At 38.6% G+C, this 15,760-nt stretch overlaps 1 protein-coding gene and 1 pseudogene across 1 annotated transcript; one reads left to right on the top strand and one right to left on the bottom strand.

The window, feature by feature from the left end:
• Window positions 1–221: 221 nt before the first annotated feature.
• On the top strand, window positions 222–764 carry LOC148298991 (large ribosomal subunit protein eL19-like). Its single transcript, XM_088276469.1, is given in 1 exon segment — window positions 222–764. A coding segment is annotated over 1 exon segment (543 nt).
• Window positions 765–9,325: 8,561 nt separating this feature from the next.
• LOC148298990 (casein kinase I pseudogene) lies at window positions 9,326–9,907 on the bottom strand (annotated as a pseudogene).
• Window positions 9,908–15,760: the final 5,853 nt, after the last annotated feature.

The following is a 15,760-nucleotide window of genomic DNA, read 5'->3' as shown; positions in this document are numbered from 1 at the left end:
ACTGAATCATATTGTCAAATGACCTCAGAATATGGGATGGATTAAATATGACCTATCTGAAGCTGAGCTGATTTGATGCCAAATTGGGTAATAATTCCTGGAAAAGGAGCAATCGAATGGCTGCAATTTAGGACGGCTGGACGCAACGGGATATAGTATTATTTGTGGATTCGGGAAATGATAAAAATAATCAAATATTTATAATCATTCAATATTAAAATATGGTCAACCTCAAAAGTCAAAAGAGACTCGCCTCTGCAGTCCTCAAATGCGGCAAGAAGAGAGTCTGGATGGACCCCAGTGAAGTTGAACAAATTGGGCAAGCTAACAGTCGAGTCTTCGTCCGTAAACTCATCAAGGATGGGCTAATCATGAAAAGAAAACAAGTTGTCCATTCCCGAGCAAGGGCAAGAAGACATCTTGAAGCCAAGAGGCTTGGCAGGCATACTGGTGCTGGTAAAAGGAGAGGCACACGCGAAAGCCGCATGCCAACTAAAATTTTGTGGGTCAGGAGGCAAAGAGTGCTCAGAAGATTGTTGAAAAAGTACAGAGCTGCCAAAAAGATCGATAGGACAATTTACCATAAATTCTATCTTGCATCAAAGGGTAACCAGTTCAAAAACAAGACTGTCCTCATTGAAGCAATCTTTAAATAAAAATCAAAGAAGATCGAAACCGAAAAGGTCGAAGCTCAGCAAGACGCCCGAAGACAAAAGAATTTGGACAAAAGGAGAAAAAGAGTGGAAAAACAAGACAGATTATGATTAGCATATTTAAAACATCATTTTAATTCATTCCTCATATCCAGCCACCCTATTGGCACACTCGGTACGGGCAAATTATTCACTTCCCTGCAAAGATCGCTTCTCAAATTTATCATTGCGAGTGCTGTAGTAGCCAATTTATTTTATAATGAAAACCAGCCATTTGCGCAGTTAATTCGTTGAGTGATATTTGCGAATAGCAAGTAATAATAAGGTTATCAATAAAATATAAACCTATCTCATTGAGTGCCATCATGGATAGAGTACGCAATGCATCAATATCGTAGTAAGATGAAAAGAACGAGGAATAAATGCTGAAGAAGCATCGCACTCACCTCTACAAAATATCCTATATGGATGATCCCGAGTCCACGCAACCAAAAAAGTATAAATATAGTGCCGAAACGTTGCTACCCTTTCTGTATTTCTATAAACTGCTCGCATATAAGCCATGCGAAAAATAACACCGCCATAATTTAGTCCTCAACATTCCTGATACCATAGTCTTCAATGACTCTGACAACCCGATCATGTGGTTCTATACCAACGCGAAGGGAGAAGTTGCTCGAATTGACAACATACCTTACTTCCAGATTACTGCCAAGTTGGCTGAGGGAGCCCTCGAGAAGTAACTGGTTGCTGTTTTGAAAAAAGTAATGATTGCTCTTATCTGCAGCCATCGTACGGATACTCCGGCCCCTCGGGCAATTAAATTAAGGTTGTAACAGCCTCTGAGCTTAAAATAGTACTATCAATGATTTTGGGCCACCGCAGCGAAGTTTCTGTGTTGCAAAGGTTCATAAAGTCATATAGCTCGCGGCCATCAATCGTTCGCACTTGCTGGCGCTCCAACAACACCCACGAATCTTGGGTACTCAACTCCTCCTACGAATACGGATCGAAGTCGAAGGTCCCCGAGATAAACAAGATGATCGTGAACACAAAAGTGCCCCATGCCTTCAAGGCCACTAAAAGCATCAGTGCAAAATTCACGGAAGAAACCGTGAAGTATGTGAGGAATATCGTGGAGTTCATCGGCCGAAACTTAAAAGTAAAGTTCAAATAGTTCGTCTGTGATTTCATTAAGGACGAGGGGGGCAATTGGTGGTTTGTCAATGTCAAGGCCTTCATCATCGAGGGCGAGCCCAAAAAAGTCGATACCAAAAAGATCGTCAACCACGACGACGACTACTCCGAGGAAGGCTAGACAGCCAAGAAGGGCATAATGGCATACACAAAGTGCAAGAAATGCAAGTACTGCGAAAAAATCATAGGGGAGCATTTGATGACCCATAAACTGACGCTGATGATGATACTCCAATGCGACCAGCATCTGATTAAAATCGGCAAATCCTTTCCATGGCTCTAACGCTGCTATAAACAGCACATCAGCTCAGTCAATTTATACGTCGAACATAAGGTCTGTGATAGCTGTTATAGATTATATATCTAAGTTGGCAAGCTCATCGCTCTTGCTGAGAAAATGGCCAAGATAACTGGAGTTACTTTGAAAGAAGATGATAGGAATTCGATGTCTATTACTGCCGTGCCCACCTTCAAAGGGCAGCCTCCGCAGTTCGGTAGTCGGTTTCAAAAGATAAAATATGACACTGAGATGCCTGCAAATTGGGGCTTGCCTCAAGATCAGCAGATAATTATCGGCCTGGAGGATTCGGCGTCTCGGACAATAAACCGATGCCGATTCATGTTCTTTATCCATGGCATACGAGACATCCCTCCTATTTTTAAGGATAGCGGCGAGCAGTTTAGCCTGGAGTACCAGTTCCTCGGTGAGACTATCCGCTACGAGATCGATTTATCGAAATGCGAGTAGTTCGAGGAAATGCTGAAGGTGATGATCGACCGGATGAAGATGTTCTACTACTTCTCAGTTTCGAGGGACGATATCATCAACTTTATCAAGCTGGAAAAAGTGGTGAAGATATCTCTCTTCAAGGCCGGAGAGCTCATGGGAGAGCTTGAATTGGAATTGGAGGACTTCAAGAGCAGCAAAGTCATCAAGAAAGATTACTTCAAAATGTTCTCAGGGCCCAAAGTGTTCCCCTATTTATCGTGGGGTCTTTTCATCAGTGTCGGCCTCTACGTCGGAGAATCAGTCGTGACTAATTCTTTGAAGCTCACCAAAATCAAGCACCTGCTCCTGCCTGAGCCAGGCTACTACTGTCCATAGCTGCTGCCCAGCGAATGGATATAGATGATTTAAGATAAGCCTGATAAGCTTTAGTCCTCGCACGGGCTCAAGTCTCCGAGTTCACCAAATGAGAAGTCAGAAAAAGCTTACTCATAAAAATCTATTACCGATGAAGTTAAGGAGTAAGCCTTGCTCTATTCAAAAGATAGAGCAACAAGCCAGCAAAAGATAAAAAGAAAGGTCCATTACTGATACTGAAAGACAGCCAGCCAGGACACCATCAATTTATATCCATTTATTTTTCACACATTTCGGAAACATTATCGAGCTATTTATTAATGCAAAGATTATTCAGATTCGGAAGATCAATAAGCTGATACCATAATCCGTGAAAATAAAACTGGAAGGCTACATGAATTGTCATCTGTGTAACTGTTCAAGTTTGGATAATTTATGGATGTACTTTATCTAAAGAGAAGAATTAATTGTATGTATATTATCTAGCAATCGATGCATATTAAATAAGCACAGCTATTAATAAATATAAAACATATATAGTTTCATAAGGGATGCGGTCTCATCGAATCAATCAGCAAGTGCCCAGGAAGAGCAACCGGACCTAAGAAGGGCTCAATAAGTCTCACATGTAACATCATTTGTCATCCAGCATAGAGCAATCATTGGAGCGCAAGGACGAGCTTCTGAGCAAATATCAAACTGAAATTAATGATCTTATCGAACAAGTAGAACCTACATAACTATAAAGATCGACTCTAAGTAGCCCTATCGAAAATCTTCGGCTGCTCGGCAGTCCAATAAGCTGCTGACTTTGGAGGCTACTAATAAACGCAAAAGGGCGATATCCTCACTCAGGAAGGAGACGAACAGCATAGAAATGAACAGTCTGCCCTCCAACTACGATGGATAGCCAATGAAGGACATCCAGAAACTTATTCTTGGATTGTAGTTCGCTTTAGAAACCGAGAAAAATAAAAACTAAGATCTGCTGCATAAAAACGCGTCATTATAATCGTAAATATCGAATTTGCGGAACTTGCTAATGGGCCCCAACGACCAAAAATATGTACATCACTAATAAATTATAGTACGAAAAGACCGCAATTAAGTAAACTCAATAGAAAATTACGTATCTCTAAAATCGAATAATTGACCAAAAAAAGCAGTATGAATTTATCATCGACTCCAAAAATGAGGAGCTACTCAGTGTCGAAAAGCAACTACAGATCCTTATCAAATCAGCGGAGGCAGATCCCAATAATGATAAGTCCTTATCCAAAAAGATAATTTCGCTGACAATGGAACTGCAAGAAGCGCAGATTCGGATGACTCGGAAGAACATCCAAATAGAAAGATTGAAATATCAAAAAGTAGATGAAAATGATTCCGATGACGAGGAAGTGACTCGGATGCGGAAGAATGATAGGCTAAAGTTTTATCTGTAGCAGTTTGAAATTTCGAATAAGCTCATACTGCGGAAGAACTCATAGATCCTGCAATTGGCGAACAAAATAATACACTACGAAAAGATACTCGACACGATCTAGCTGTACCTGGATAAGAAGTAAGTCAAAAACACAGATTTAATCATACTCGAGCACCCCTCTGTGAATAAGCTGCGAATACTTCTAAGGGAGAAGGCGGTATTTTAGAGAGAACTGCTCGTCCAGCTCAATTAGCACAACAAGAAGATCAACTCTTTCGAAACAGAAATCGTAGGTCGCGACAAATATACCAACGACAAGCTCAGCTAAGTTATAAACGACAACAAGAGATTGGCCGCCACTGTCAGCCATCTGCAATCCAACCTGGGGAATACCGAAAAAAAGTTGTAATAATCAGTCAGGGAAACTGAAATGGCGAACAATCAGGTGGCCATCAATAAAAGGCAGTTCATCTAGGAGGTCACCAAGCTCAAAGAGTAAATTCAGGCAATCTCTTCTGTGACCAAATCTGAATTCGACCGCATGAAAATAGAGAACATGAAGCTCGTTTAGCAAAACCGGTCACTGCTTTTCCTAGTGGGAGAAAAGTAAAGAGATATCCATAAAAAAGGGGAGGCCATCAAGGTGTTTGAGGACTACAAAGAAAGTATGCCCTGAATATAATATAGAGATAAACACATTGAACATCGGGGACAAATAAAAGAGAAAAATAGAGAGCTCAAGCGAAGATAACCCTCAGCAAACCAACATTGGCACCAAACTGCTACTGATTAACAATTTTTCGAATTGGCTGTTCGAGTGGAATAAAATCAAGAACTGGGCTAACAAAAAGATACTGCTCAATCTGGTATGAATTAAGTTATGAGTAGATCTTGGATAAGGAGTAAATCCGAGGTGACTCGCTTGGCTCCATTAATTACGTGATTACAGTCTTGCACGACTGTTTCTTGACATCCAAAAATATCGAGATTCAGGAAAGGGCAATCATATTGCTCGGCCATTACGTCCAGCATGGCATTCTCACTAATAGCTCTTTCTACTTAAACAAACTCACTTCTACGATTGTCCGCGGTCTCCGTCCAATCATCCAGGGGGAGTAATAGGCCAAGCATCATCTTCTCAATTAGTCTGCTCTGAAGATATTGAACCAGCTGGAGAAGAACAATTACCGATGGTCCCATGAAATGACAAACGAAATGCTTTCCGTCAACGGTTTGAAGTACTTGTTCGATATGGTTAAGCATAACACTGGAAACAAACTCGACGAGCTTATTGAGCATGCTTACAATGTGATCATCATGATTGCGAAGCAGAACTAAATGATCTCCTTCATGATGTCGTATGATGTGAATAGCGTGATTTTCAATAATCTCACAGCCGACAACACTTTCATTATCTTCGTGCTCACACTCGTCAAGAGCCTGTTAGAGGGCGAGGACTACATAAAATTGCAGAAATCGTTAATGGAGTACAAAAAATTAATCGAGCTCCTCCACTAAGATGATGACGAAGTTCTCATTGAGCTTGCGCTCGATTCATTAGAGATATTGGCGGCCAAAAGTGTGACTGGCTTCGTTCAAGGATTAGATAAAATTAGGGCTGTCTCGATCTTGGGCAAGCAGCTCAGGAAAAGCCAATAAGAAACCACCTACGAAGTCCTGAAAAAAACAGGTAGGCTTTACGTGCTATTTTTGGCTGAAATGGAAACTGAAAACATCGGTAAATACACTAAAATGGAGCTCGACAAACTTCTATAAATTGTGAAGCAGAAACGATTAAATGAGCCTCGATTTAGCAGATGCTTGAAGATCTTATAAAAATTAGCATCTATTTTCTATGAAACCCCGGAATTTGATAACAAAGTACTGCCAATCGTGGTGTAATTGTACGGGGTCTCTGAGCAACTAGAGTCTCCTCTTCGATTGACAATTTCTAAAATCACTCATGCTATATATAAGAGAAATCCATAATGCTTAAACAAGTTTTCCACTGACACTTTGATCTCCAATTTGATCGAAACTTACAAGATATGCACAAGTGTAAACTAAGAGCTGCAGTTGCTGCTATCCTTGATCTTATTCGAATGCGAACAAAAGAGAGTGGTCGATGTTCTCAAGTGTGGTAGATAGTCACTCATCAACAAATTAATCAATGATAGTTTGGTAGCCGATTATGGAGTGTCGATTGCAGCTTTGAAGGTGTTGCTTCTCCTCAGCAAGGAGAAATTTATTGAAAAATTCTTGAATGGGGCTATCATTGCTATGATTGTGAACAAAGTGCTCAATGAAAGAGGCGAGGAAGAATATATGGGCATAACTCTGAGCTCTCTCTACTTTTTGACCAAGATTTAGACCATCGGGCTCATGTGCATTGACAATGGGATCGTGCAGAAACTATGCAACATCATACTGGAGAGGCATGATAAATAAACATTGATCTTCAAGACTTTAGCCATTTTAGAGGTGCTGCATACAACGCACTACAACAAGAAAGTACTGTCCGTCATTCTTTCCAAAGAGGACAACCTTCAAATAATAAAAGTCCTCAATTCTTCACTTCGCAAAGCCAAGAATAAAGTAATTTTGTATGCATAGTTTAGATATAGCTGGGCACTCGCACAATCTTCATATACGATTACTTGAACTCGAAGGTAGCTGCCGAATCATTAGCCATTCTGACGGAAAGGAATGAGTGGATCGTAGAGGATTTGATAATGCTAAGGAATGAATTCTTGCAGAAAGTCGATTCCTTAGTCTATAAGATAGAAATGCTTTTACATGAAATGAGCAAGCTAAGCAATAAAGTCAAGAAACTCTATGAGAAGTTTCGTGTGGAAGGCATCGAGAGTGATGATAGCACATGATCATTCTTCACTCATTTAATATAACACCAAAGCCGATATAATTAATCCTATCAGAAATCGTAAGAATCCGCTGTTACTGTTGAATTCTTTTATACTATATTATATTATACTCGGTAAATGCAAGCTTCACTTATAATATATCGCAGAAGGACAGATAGCTCCGATGGGCAAGAGATAGTACATTCCCATAGTCAAATCAAACAACAGTTACAGACTCTATTTAGATGATTTAAAGAGATGCAAGCTCATTACTAAAAGAAAGACACCCTCTATTCCAAAATACTCCATTTAGATCACTGAAATTCAACAGTAATAAAACAGCGTCCAGAAGTGGACAGATATGACTGACATTTAATTCTAATCTATTTAGTTCAGTCTGGAGCTCGTTTGAGCGGGGAAGCTTGAAAAGAGTTGACACCATCTGATCGACCAATTTTGGCATATGATAGTTTACTATAAATTCTGATAATTCTGAAACTTGTACTTAAAGTAGTCGAGAATAGATTGTCCAACTAATTGTTGAGTTTCGCATCTTTATCGATTCTTATCTTAACTTATCTTGTACATACACCTCATGCTGATTGAGGCAATGATGTCATATTGCTCATAACTTAAAAGCAATGAATAGAGCGCACTATGAAGAAAAAAATAATAACGAAATTTGTTAAATGCATCAGAGATACCACTCAGATATCGTCACCGTCGTACTTGAAGTCCATGATGTCGAGCCCTGGTATATCCTCGATTTCCGCAACTTCATCCTAATCTTCCTCTTTCATGTACATAATGCCAAGATGTATTTCTTTATTGCGGGGGGTTTGCATGATGCTGTTGTTATTGCGCAAGTTCATCATGCTGTTGTCCATGTACCCGAATTAAGGCAGTTTCTTCTTCTCTTCTTTTGCACTCAGATCGTAACATGGTGAAATCTGTAATATCTTGTCGACGCAAGTGTTGTAGTCGATTGGCGATTGCGATGAATTTACCTTCTTTAAAAATTAATTGAGATTACGGGGGTTGAGGGCAAGGTTAACAGTCGGCTGATTATTGACCCAGTGAGTATGCAGTCTTTAAAACTCTGGAAATATCTTCTGCATTTATTTTTTGTAAATCTGGATATTCGAGCACAGAAACTATTTCACACTGTATGAGCTGAAGTAAAGAAACATCGAAATAGACTTCAGCTCTTCAACGGAAGTCGGCTCATTTACATGGATTATATCTGGAAATATTTCCGCCAGATTTAAATAAATGTCAGTGCTCACAGACCACACTTCGATCTGCTCCAGAAAATAGCCATAGACCATCATCTCGAACTCATTGAGCATCATCTTTTTGACGACCCCTCTTAGCAATCCCTCTAGCGGAAAGTGCAGGTAATAGTACTCGCAAAAAGGTCGTCTAATTATTTTCTTTATCATCGAATCCACCCCAGAGTACTCTTCAATCATGAATTTCCGATACAGTTTGGAATACTCCGAGTATTTTATTTGAAGTGTGCTATGGGGAATTTTCTTTTGCAAGTTTTTTGAAATCATTATTTTTTTTGTCTTAATTTTCTTCATTTATAATTACTTATTTTAAATAGTTCATACAAACTGAAACTGTCAAGTAATTGTAAGATCATAACTAATTGAAGGTCATAACTAATTTATCATGACAACTCTTCAGATTATGAAGAGTCGCTCTATTGAAATGCTTTTTAATCTTGTTTCATATCTTTATCGCTATCCTCAATATTATCGTTTTTGTATTGTCTTGAGTCTTCGCTTCCCCCCCATGCTGACTCTGATGCCTAAAGCTTTTTTTTCTGAAGCTTAATCCCAGGAACTTCTCGATATATTTCATAGTCAATGGGATCTCTATGGTTCCAATCGTAAGTGATAATGCCCTTTTGTAAGTCCTCATAGTTTGTTCCAAGCAAAGCAGACCATAGCTTTTAGCGTATTAAATCATAGTTTGGCTTTTCATAGAAGCTCACACTCTTGATATAATAGAATATATCACAGAGCTCGGAGGGAAAGCCTTTAAATAAGGATTATACGGGAACTTTCTGCTTCAGTTCTAAGATTTTGGCTTCTTTTTATTTTTTGGTTTTTCCTTCCGTTTTGGACCAAGGTAATTTCCCCTTTAGGATGTAAATAATGAAATAGATGAATGATTCTATATCATCTCTTCGAGACGGCTGGATTTTAAGATGGCAGTTTACACTCAAATAAATCAAGTCATAATTATTATTGCGGTTTTGATAGTGAATATGTGCATTACTCGTCTGGGATTTGTAAAGGAGAGCGTTCCCGAAGTCTAACATGTAAATTAGAAAGCTTTGTGAATCTAATCCGATCACAAAGTTCTCCGGCATAAAGTTGTTGTATAGATATTTCTTCTCATGGAGGATTTCGATGCGGTCAATTATTTGTAACGCAACAGTTAGAACGGTCCTAATACTGAAAGTGCCTCCGCAAAGTTTCAAGAGCTGGCCTAAGTTTGGCCCATATAAGTCCATCACCATAAAATTAAAATTGTCCTCAGTCCCGTATTCATAGAGACTCGGGAACCCAGGATTTATGATAATCTTGCCATTTTCGTTCGTGAATATTCTTTTCAAAACGTTGACTTCCGTTTTTACGCTTTGATGACTGTTTTTCTGGGCTCCACTGCTCATGCCATTGAAATAGCTTTTTGTTCCTTTTGAAAAGCTATCGCTCGAGGATTTGGGTTCTGAATTGTATTGTTGGTCCTAAATATGTTAGTTTTTACAAGCTTGAGAATGCGAGTTATATGCCTTTTGGTTTTATCGAATCCTATCGTATATATCTGCGAGTTTTGCCCTTCATAAAACAGTCGTTCAATGACGTATTTTTTATTGACGATCATTTGATTTGGCTTTTTGGCGAAATTTTATTTGAAATAGTCCTGCATCAATTGTGAGTTTGAACTGTTGAGGGTGGAATATAATGGAATACTTTTATACCTGATTATAAACAACGAGAATAAAAAAAAAGAACTCGTATATAATGGCATAAATCATAGGTTATCGGCGCCTAAAGAATAGAAGTTTTTCATCATTTCGTTCCGATTTTTTTGAGGGATTTTAGCATAAGATGGGAATTAATTTGCCTCTTCTTGGGATAATAAAATCATAGATCTTTCTTATTTTTATTTAGTGAGAAGTTTGGTGGACCAGCCTGGCGAATCCTTTTTCTGCCTTACTTTGACTGTAGCTATTTTATCTGGAAGTTTCTCCATATTCTTTCGCTCCACATAGAATACAGCTTTCCATGGGGGTCTTCCTCTTTTTCTAACTTTTTATTACATTTTCTCGTTGGTTACTGTACAAGCTTGCATGTTTTCGGGATCTTCAATAACATAATATGGGTCAATTTGATCTAAAATGTTCACCTTTTCCGATATTGCTATCTTTAGGATGTGCTCGCAAGGAACGCCCGTCTTCACCTTGAAGTTACAACTGCATCTATATAGTCTTTTGCCTTATTGTTTCGTTCGATTACTTTACTAACTGGGCGCCTATTCACTAACTCGGTAAATCGCATCTGAATCCTGCACAAAAAAAACAGTGCGGTTGTTCTCGACAATGATAATTTCTATTGCTGTGGATTTATAGAATTGCGTATAAAAAAGGAATGAACTTTCATTGGGAGAGCTAGTCGAAGTATCTGATACTATCGATGCCCGATGACCTCTTAAATTTTGCAAGTTTCTCGTACGCAAACAGATGTTAGCAAGTTTCTTTAGTCCAGAAATCTTACAAGCTTCGTTATGACACTCAAATACTTTTATTCATAAGGCAACTCGGATTTAATCACGTTGTGTGCAATTTAGTTTTGTGTATCGGACACGCCCAAGCCTACAAACACAGGGCTGATTTGGGAAATGCAATATTTTTGGGACTCATGCATAAATTTATGCAGGGAGTCTAGTTATTCTTCGCAGTTGGTTAAGCTGACTGCTTCTAAATACATTCTCTGGAACTTATAGGGGCATTTTTATCGGACCATGTGTCTGATAGCTTTTCGTAATTAATCTGCTCGAAAAGTATAGCTTTTTAACACGTGAAATGTATCCCAATAAGAAGCCCCGAGATATATTCCCTTTTGCTGAAGCCGCCTAATACCATAGAGCATGCCGATGGCCTCATCAGTCACAATAGATTCGGGCCTTTTTCCTGTGTACTCGAAGAATTTCGTAAAGATGGTTTCAATCGTTTTTGGAGTTTCTATGGAGGCAGAAATAAGAGCATAAATAGTAATTCTTCGAAATGAATTTAGCCCAGCAATGACCCCAATGAGATATTGCTATTTCCCCCCATGTGTCTTAACAGGGGTTTCTCTGATCATATTAAAAGTAAAGTCGAACCCTATGCATCTCCCATATTTCAAATACATCTCCTTCATCGTTGGAGTAATCACCATGAGTAGATCTGGATAGGACTGAAATTTTTTCTTGGGGTCAAATTAGTAGTACACATAGTAGTTGCTGGCTTTAAAGTGAGAAACCATTTGGTCAAAACTTGTAAAAGTTTGCTGTTCGGTTTCTATGTCTGCGTACTTATCTTCAGCACTTTCGGTGTAAACACTTAAGAGCCTTTCGATTTATTTTTTGCCGTCTTTGAAGTCCCGAAAACTTTTGATCCATGAGCTTTTATACTTCTCATGCTTATCAATGTCTTTGGAGTGGATATGCTCGACACTGAATTGCTTTAACTCATAAGTTTGTTTATCTTCGCTTAGCTCGTAAATAAGGGCGTTTGGACAGTATTGGCATTGCACGAACCCTTTGTTTTGTGCAATATGGCGGTATGGGAAATTAGGCAATTTTATCTACTTGAAGTGCTTTCGCAAACGAGTTCCCAGCTATTGAATGTTGGTAAATGACTTGATTGGCTCGATCGAGCGTGGAAATACATACCGAATTTCACTGTCGGTGACCTTGAGTCCTTTGATAATCATCAGCGATTTAATATAATTAATTACGATTATGCCGGTAAATTAATAATATATATGGCGAAGAAGACTGAAAGGCAAAATGAAGTTATGCCGCCATTATTTAAGTCAACTTATGCATTCGAGTCATAAATTTGTATAAATTGTGTTTATTTTTCTTTACTACTGTTCTCTTATTGCAATACTGCTTAACTTTCTTTATTTTTAATTACTGAATAGGCATTAATTTTTATTTTTTTTACTCATTCGATAACCTTCATTTATTTTTGTACGGACTGGTGGGTGTCTGGAGAAATCGGTGGTGATGGAATTCTTAACAATCCCTTGTGGGCAATGGTAACCAGGTTATCGAGCTCGACTTAAATTTATACAAAGAATTGCATTTTAAATTTTTTATAAACCCATGCCCAAATACTAAAAAAATTTCATACATCTAATTTTTTGCAAACTTTGTCATTTTTTATATACGACGCTCTTTAATTCCGTTAAAAAAAACTTTGTCTTTTGATTGACTCGAGCAGAATCTTTATTTTTCTAAAAGGTTTGGAAGAATATTGCATTTATAGAATATGAAAATAAATGGCAAATAATTGATAAAAATAGTAAAATTGCAAAGAGTAAAATGACAAATAACTGAATGAAGATTAGAAACGAATAAAAATAAACATAGATCACTCATTTTTCATATTTTTTATTTTTGTTAGATGTTTGTAGCCTGTGGCGATCAGTATCATCGTCAGGAGTGACGAAAGTATAATGAACCATCTTTCGTAAAAATAGTAAAAGCACACTATTGTAGGTGAAAACATAACGATTAGGGCAATAAATGTAAAGATAAGCTCCCCAACTACTCCGAAACTCAATGCGAAAGTGAGTGTCTTTTCGAGGATACCAAAATAAAATGAGCTCACACCCGATACTATGCTCTTCAGAAGACGAAACCCCGATTTAATGATCTTGGCTATTAAGCTAGTCAGATATTTGACACTTTCTAGGGTAAACTGGAAAATCGCTTTGAAGACATTCCAGAGGGCTCTAATTTTGTGAGAAATCGAAATATAAAGAGGATAGACGACCTTTTCTATGAACAAATTTATTGTTTGCCGAGTTTTTGCCGTTACCCAATTAGCTGGGCGGACTATGTATGGTTGTATAAGTCTCCTGTGAATAGATAGCAGCTTATTTTTCGCCCATATTGTAACTTCTCTGCCTTTATTCCTCATCCATTCACCAAAGAGTGTAGATTTCGAATTGAGCCAGGCAGTCCATGTCATTTTCTTTTCAATAACCCAGCTTTTGACAGTAAGTAGTATCGTTTTGATATCTTAAATGATATCGAATGGTCTGAGACTGTTCCAGGGGTTGGGGTTGGGGTTGGGGTTGGGGTTGGGGTTGGGGTTGGGGTTGGGGTTGGGAGCGGCCATAATTACTTTGACCCCAATCAATGGCGTCAGTTACCAAAACCCTTGCCATATAAGCAAGCAATGGCTCAGACCAAAAAATAGCCAATGTAACAGTCTTTGGGCCGAATAAAGAGATTGTTTCATTTTACGGCGATTGTTATTATTATAGAATCTGGCTTGGAAAACGATGAGGAATTCAACAGGACGATCGATAAACCAAGATTTAATAGCTTCCCACTCAAAGAGCTCCACAGTTTATCTTCTTTGAATATTCATTAATGCCATGAACTACTCGTTGTCTCCGGGCTGTGGCCAATGCTCCTCCGGTCCATATCCGTCTTCCCTGGTATATCGAAGCGCAAAGAATAACTTTCTGAAAAGAGAGGGAGCTATTCTTGTTCTCGCCCATTCTTTTAAATCTAAGCACTCCGAGAAACAACTTTCATTAAATTATTGCATAGCTAATGCCAAAAATCTATTCTTTTCTACATTTTGAGGCCCTTGCTTCTCTGCCTATAATTGCCATGCTTTTTTGCACATTTCATAATACATGGGCTCTTTTTCTTAGCTGTTTGTATTATAAATAACGAGATCGCCGTAAGCACTGGCGTACATTCTCTACCAGTGCTCCATCCAAGATTAATCTGAATCTCTGACAACGTCATACATATATCGAGATAGAGCAGACATTCTGGCGAGCTCCTGAGTATTTAAATATTCAAACACTTTGAGTAGCTCATGGTGTCCAATCAAATCCAGTATCTGATGTTGTTTCCCTTACTTTATCGTATTCTTATGCATATTTTGTTGACTTATTCTTTCGTTTGCCTCCTCCTTGTGGATCCTGTATAGATTGAGCATATTTTTTACAATGGCTTTTGATCTTGATGGGCTAACAATCATTGCCACGCCGATAATCCCTACTGATGCATAAAACTTTCTGGCCTCGGTTAGTTCAGCTTGCAGCTATTTCAAGTGAGAATGCTTCAGGAAGCCAACATAGAAATTGAGTTTTGCGTTTCGGAATATCAGATAGAGGGTTCTTCTGGTTCTCACGATGGATAAAAGGAGGACTACATACAGGAATATGCACTTGTAGTCTTGAGCGATTTTACTGATCATTTTCGTTAACTACCTCCTATTATTCTTGTCTTCGCGCATGAGAAGAAGGCCTCTCTTGATGTAGAATATCCTCCAGGGCAGGGTGATCGAAACGAACACCATTACGCAGAGATACGGAATATCTTCCATTGTTAGCTGGAAATATGGGTCTGATATATTTTTTAGCCTTGATGGAATTGATAGATTCAAACCTGAGTTAATTCCCTCTGAGAATAATCTCTCAACTGAAGGTATCGGTTCCAGTGTTGTCCAAGCCTACTTGATGAAATCGCGAACTTTTATGCTGTTTTCTCTAAGCTCCTTGTTCATATCTCTTTTCCTTACCCATAAAATCCTTATTAGGACTATTCTCCACACAATAGTATACTTTTGTAAGGCCTTTTTGGTGAGCACTTGCGAGATAAATTAGATTTTGCGCGCCTGAATTTTTTAAAACTTAGATAATATTTCGGTTTAAGTTGGTTTCGTGGCGCTTGGCTCTATTTTGGCTTTTTGCCCATATTGATAGGATGTTTGCCAATAGAAATTGATTAAGTTAATTGGAGTTGTAAGGAATGCGAGGGCTTTAATGGGAATAGTTAATAAATCTGCAAGCATTTGCCCATAAATTCGCTTTAAAATAGGTATGAATGCATTCTTTTAATAGGCGTTCATTTTAAGTAGAATGAAAAATGTTGGTAAACGCCATAGAGTGAGAGGAATCGCGATGAAGACAGCCAAGAGGGAGACGATGATTTCAACTAGGAACAATAACTATGCTTTTAGAAGTGCCAATGTAATGTTGTACCTGTGCCAGTACTGGTTCGATATTCCTGAAAACCTATTTTCCAGTTTCGCATTCACTATTGCCCGATCGGCTGTCTTTTTTGGCATCATATGTGCCAGGATATGACTAAAGTACTGATGCCGACAAGCCAAAGTAGCAAATTTCCAAAATCTGAGTCGATCGCTATTCGTGATGATGAGCCCTGCCGCTTCATCTGCTGCGAATATTTGAGCATATAGCTAGTAGCTGCTACTATTTCTGAC

Source organism: Brachycentrus maculatus, unplaced genomic scaffold, assembly GCF_059751285.1.
Source record: "Brachycentrus maculatus isolate JH-2025_06_01 unplaced genomic scaffold, ASM5975128v1 h1tg001449l, whole genome shotgun sequence".
Classification (NCBI taxonomy): Eukaryota; Metazoa; Arthropoda; class Insecta; order Trichoptera; family Brachycentridae; genus Brachycentrus; species Brachycentrus maculatus.
Note: the sequence above shows the minus strand (reverse complement) of the source record. Positions and strands in the feature narration are given on the sequence as shown.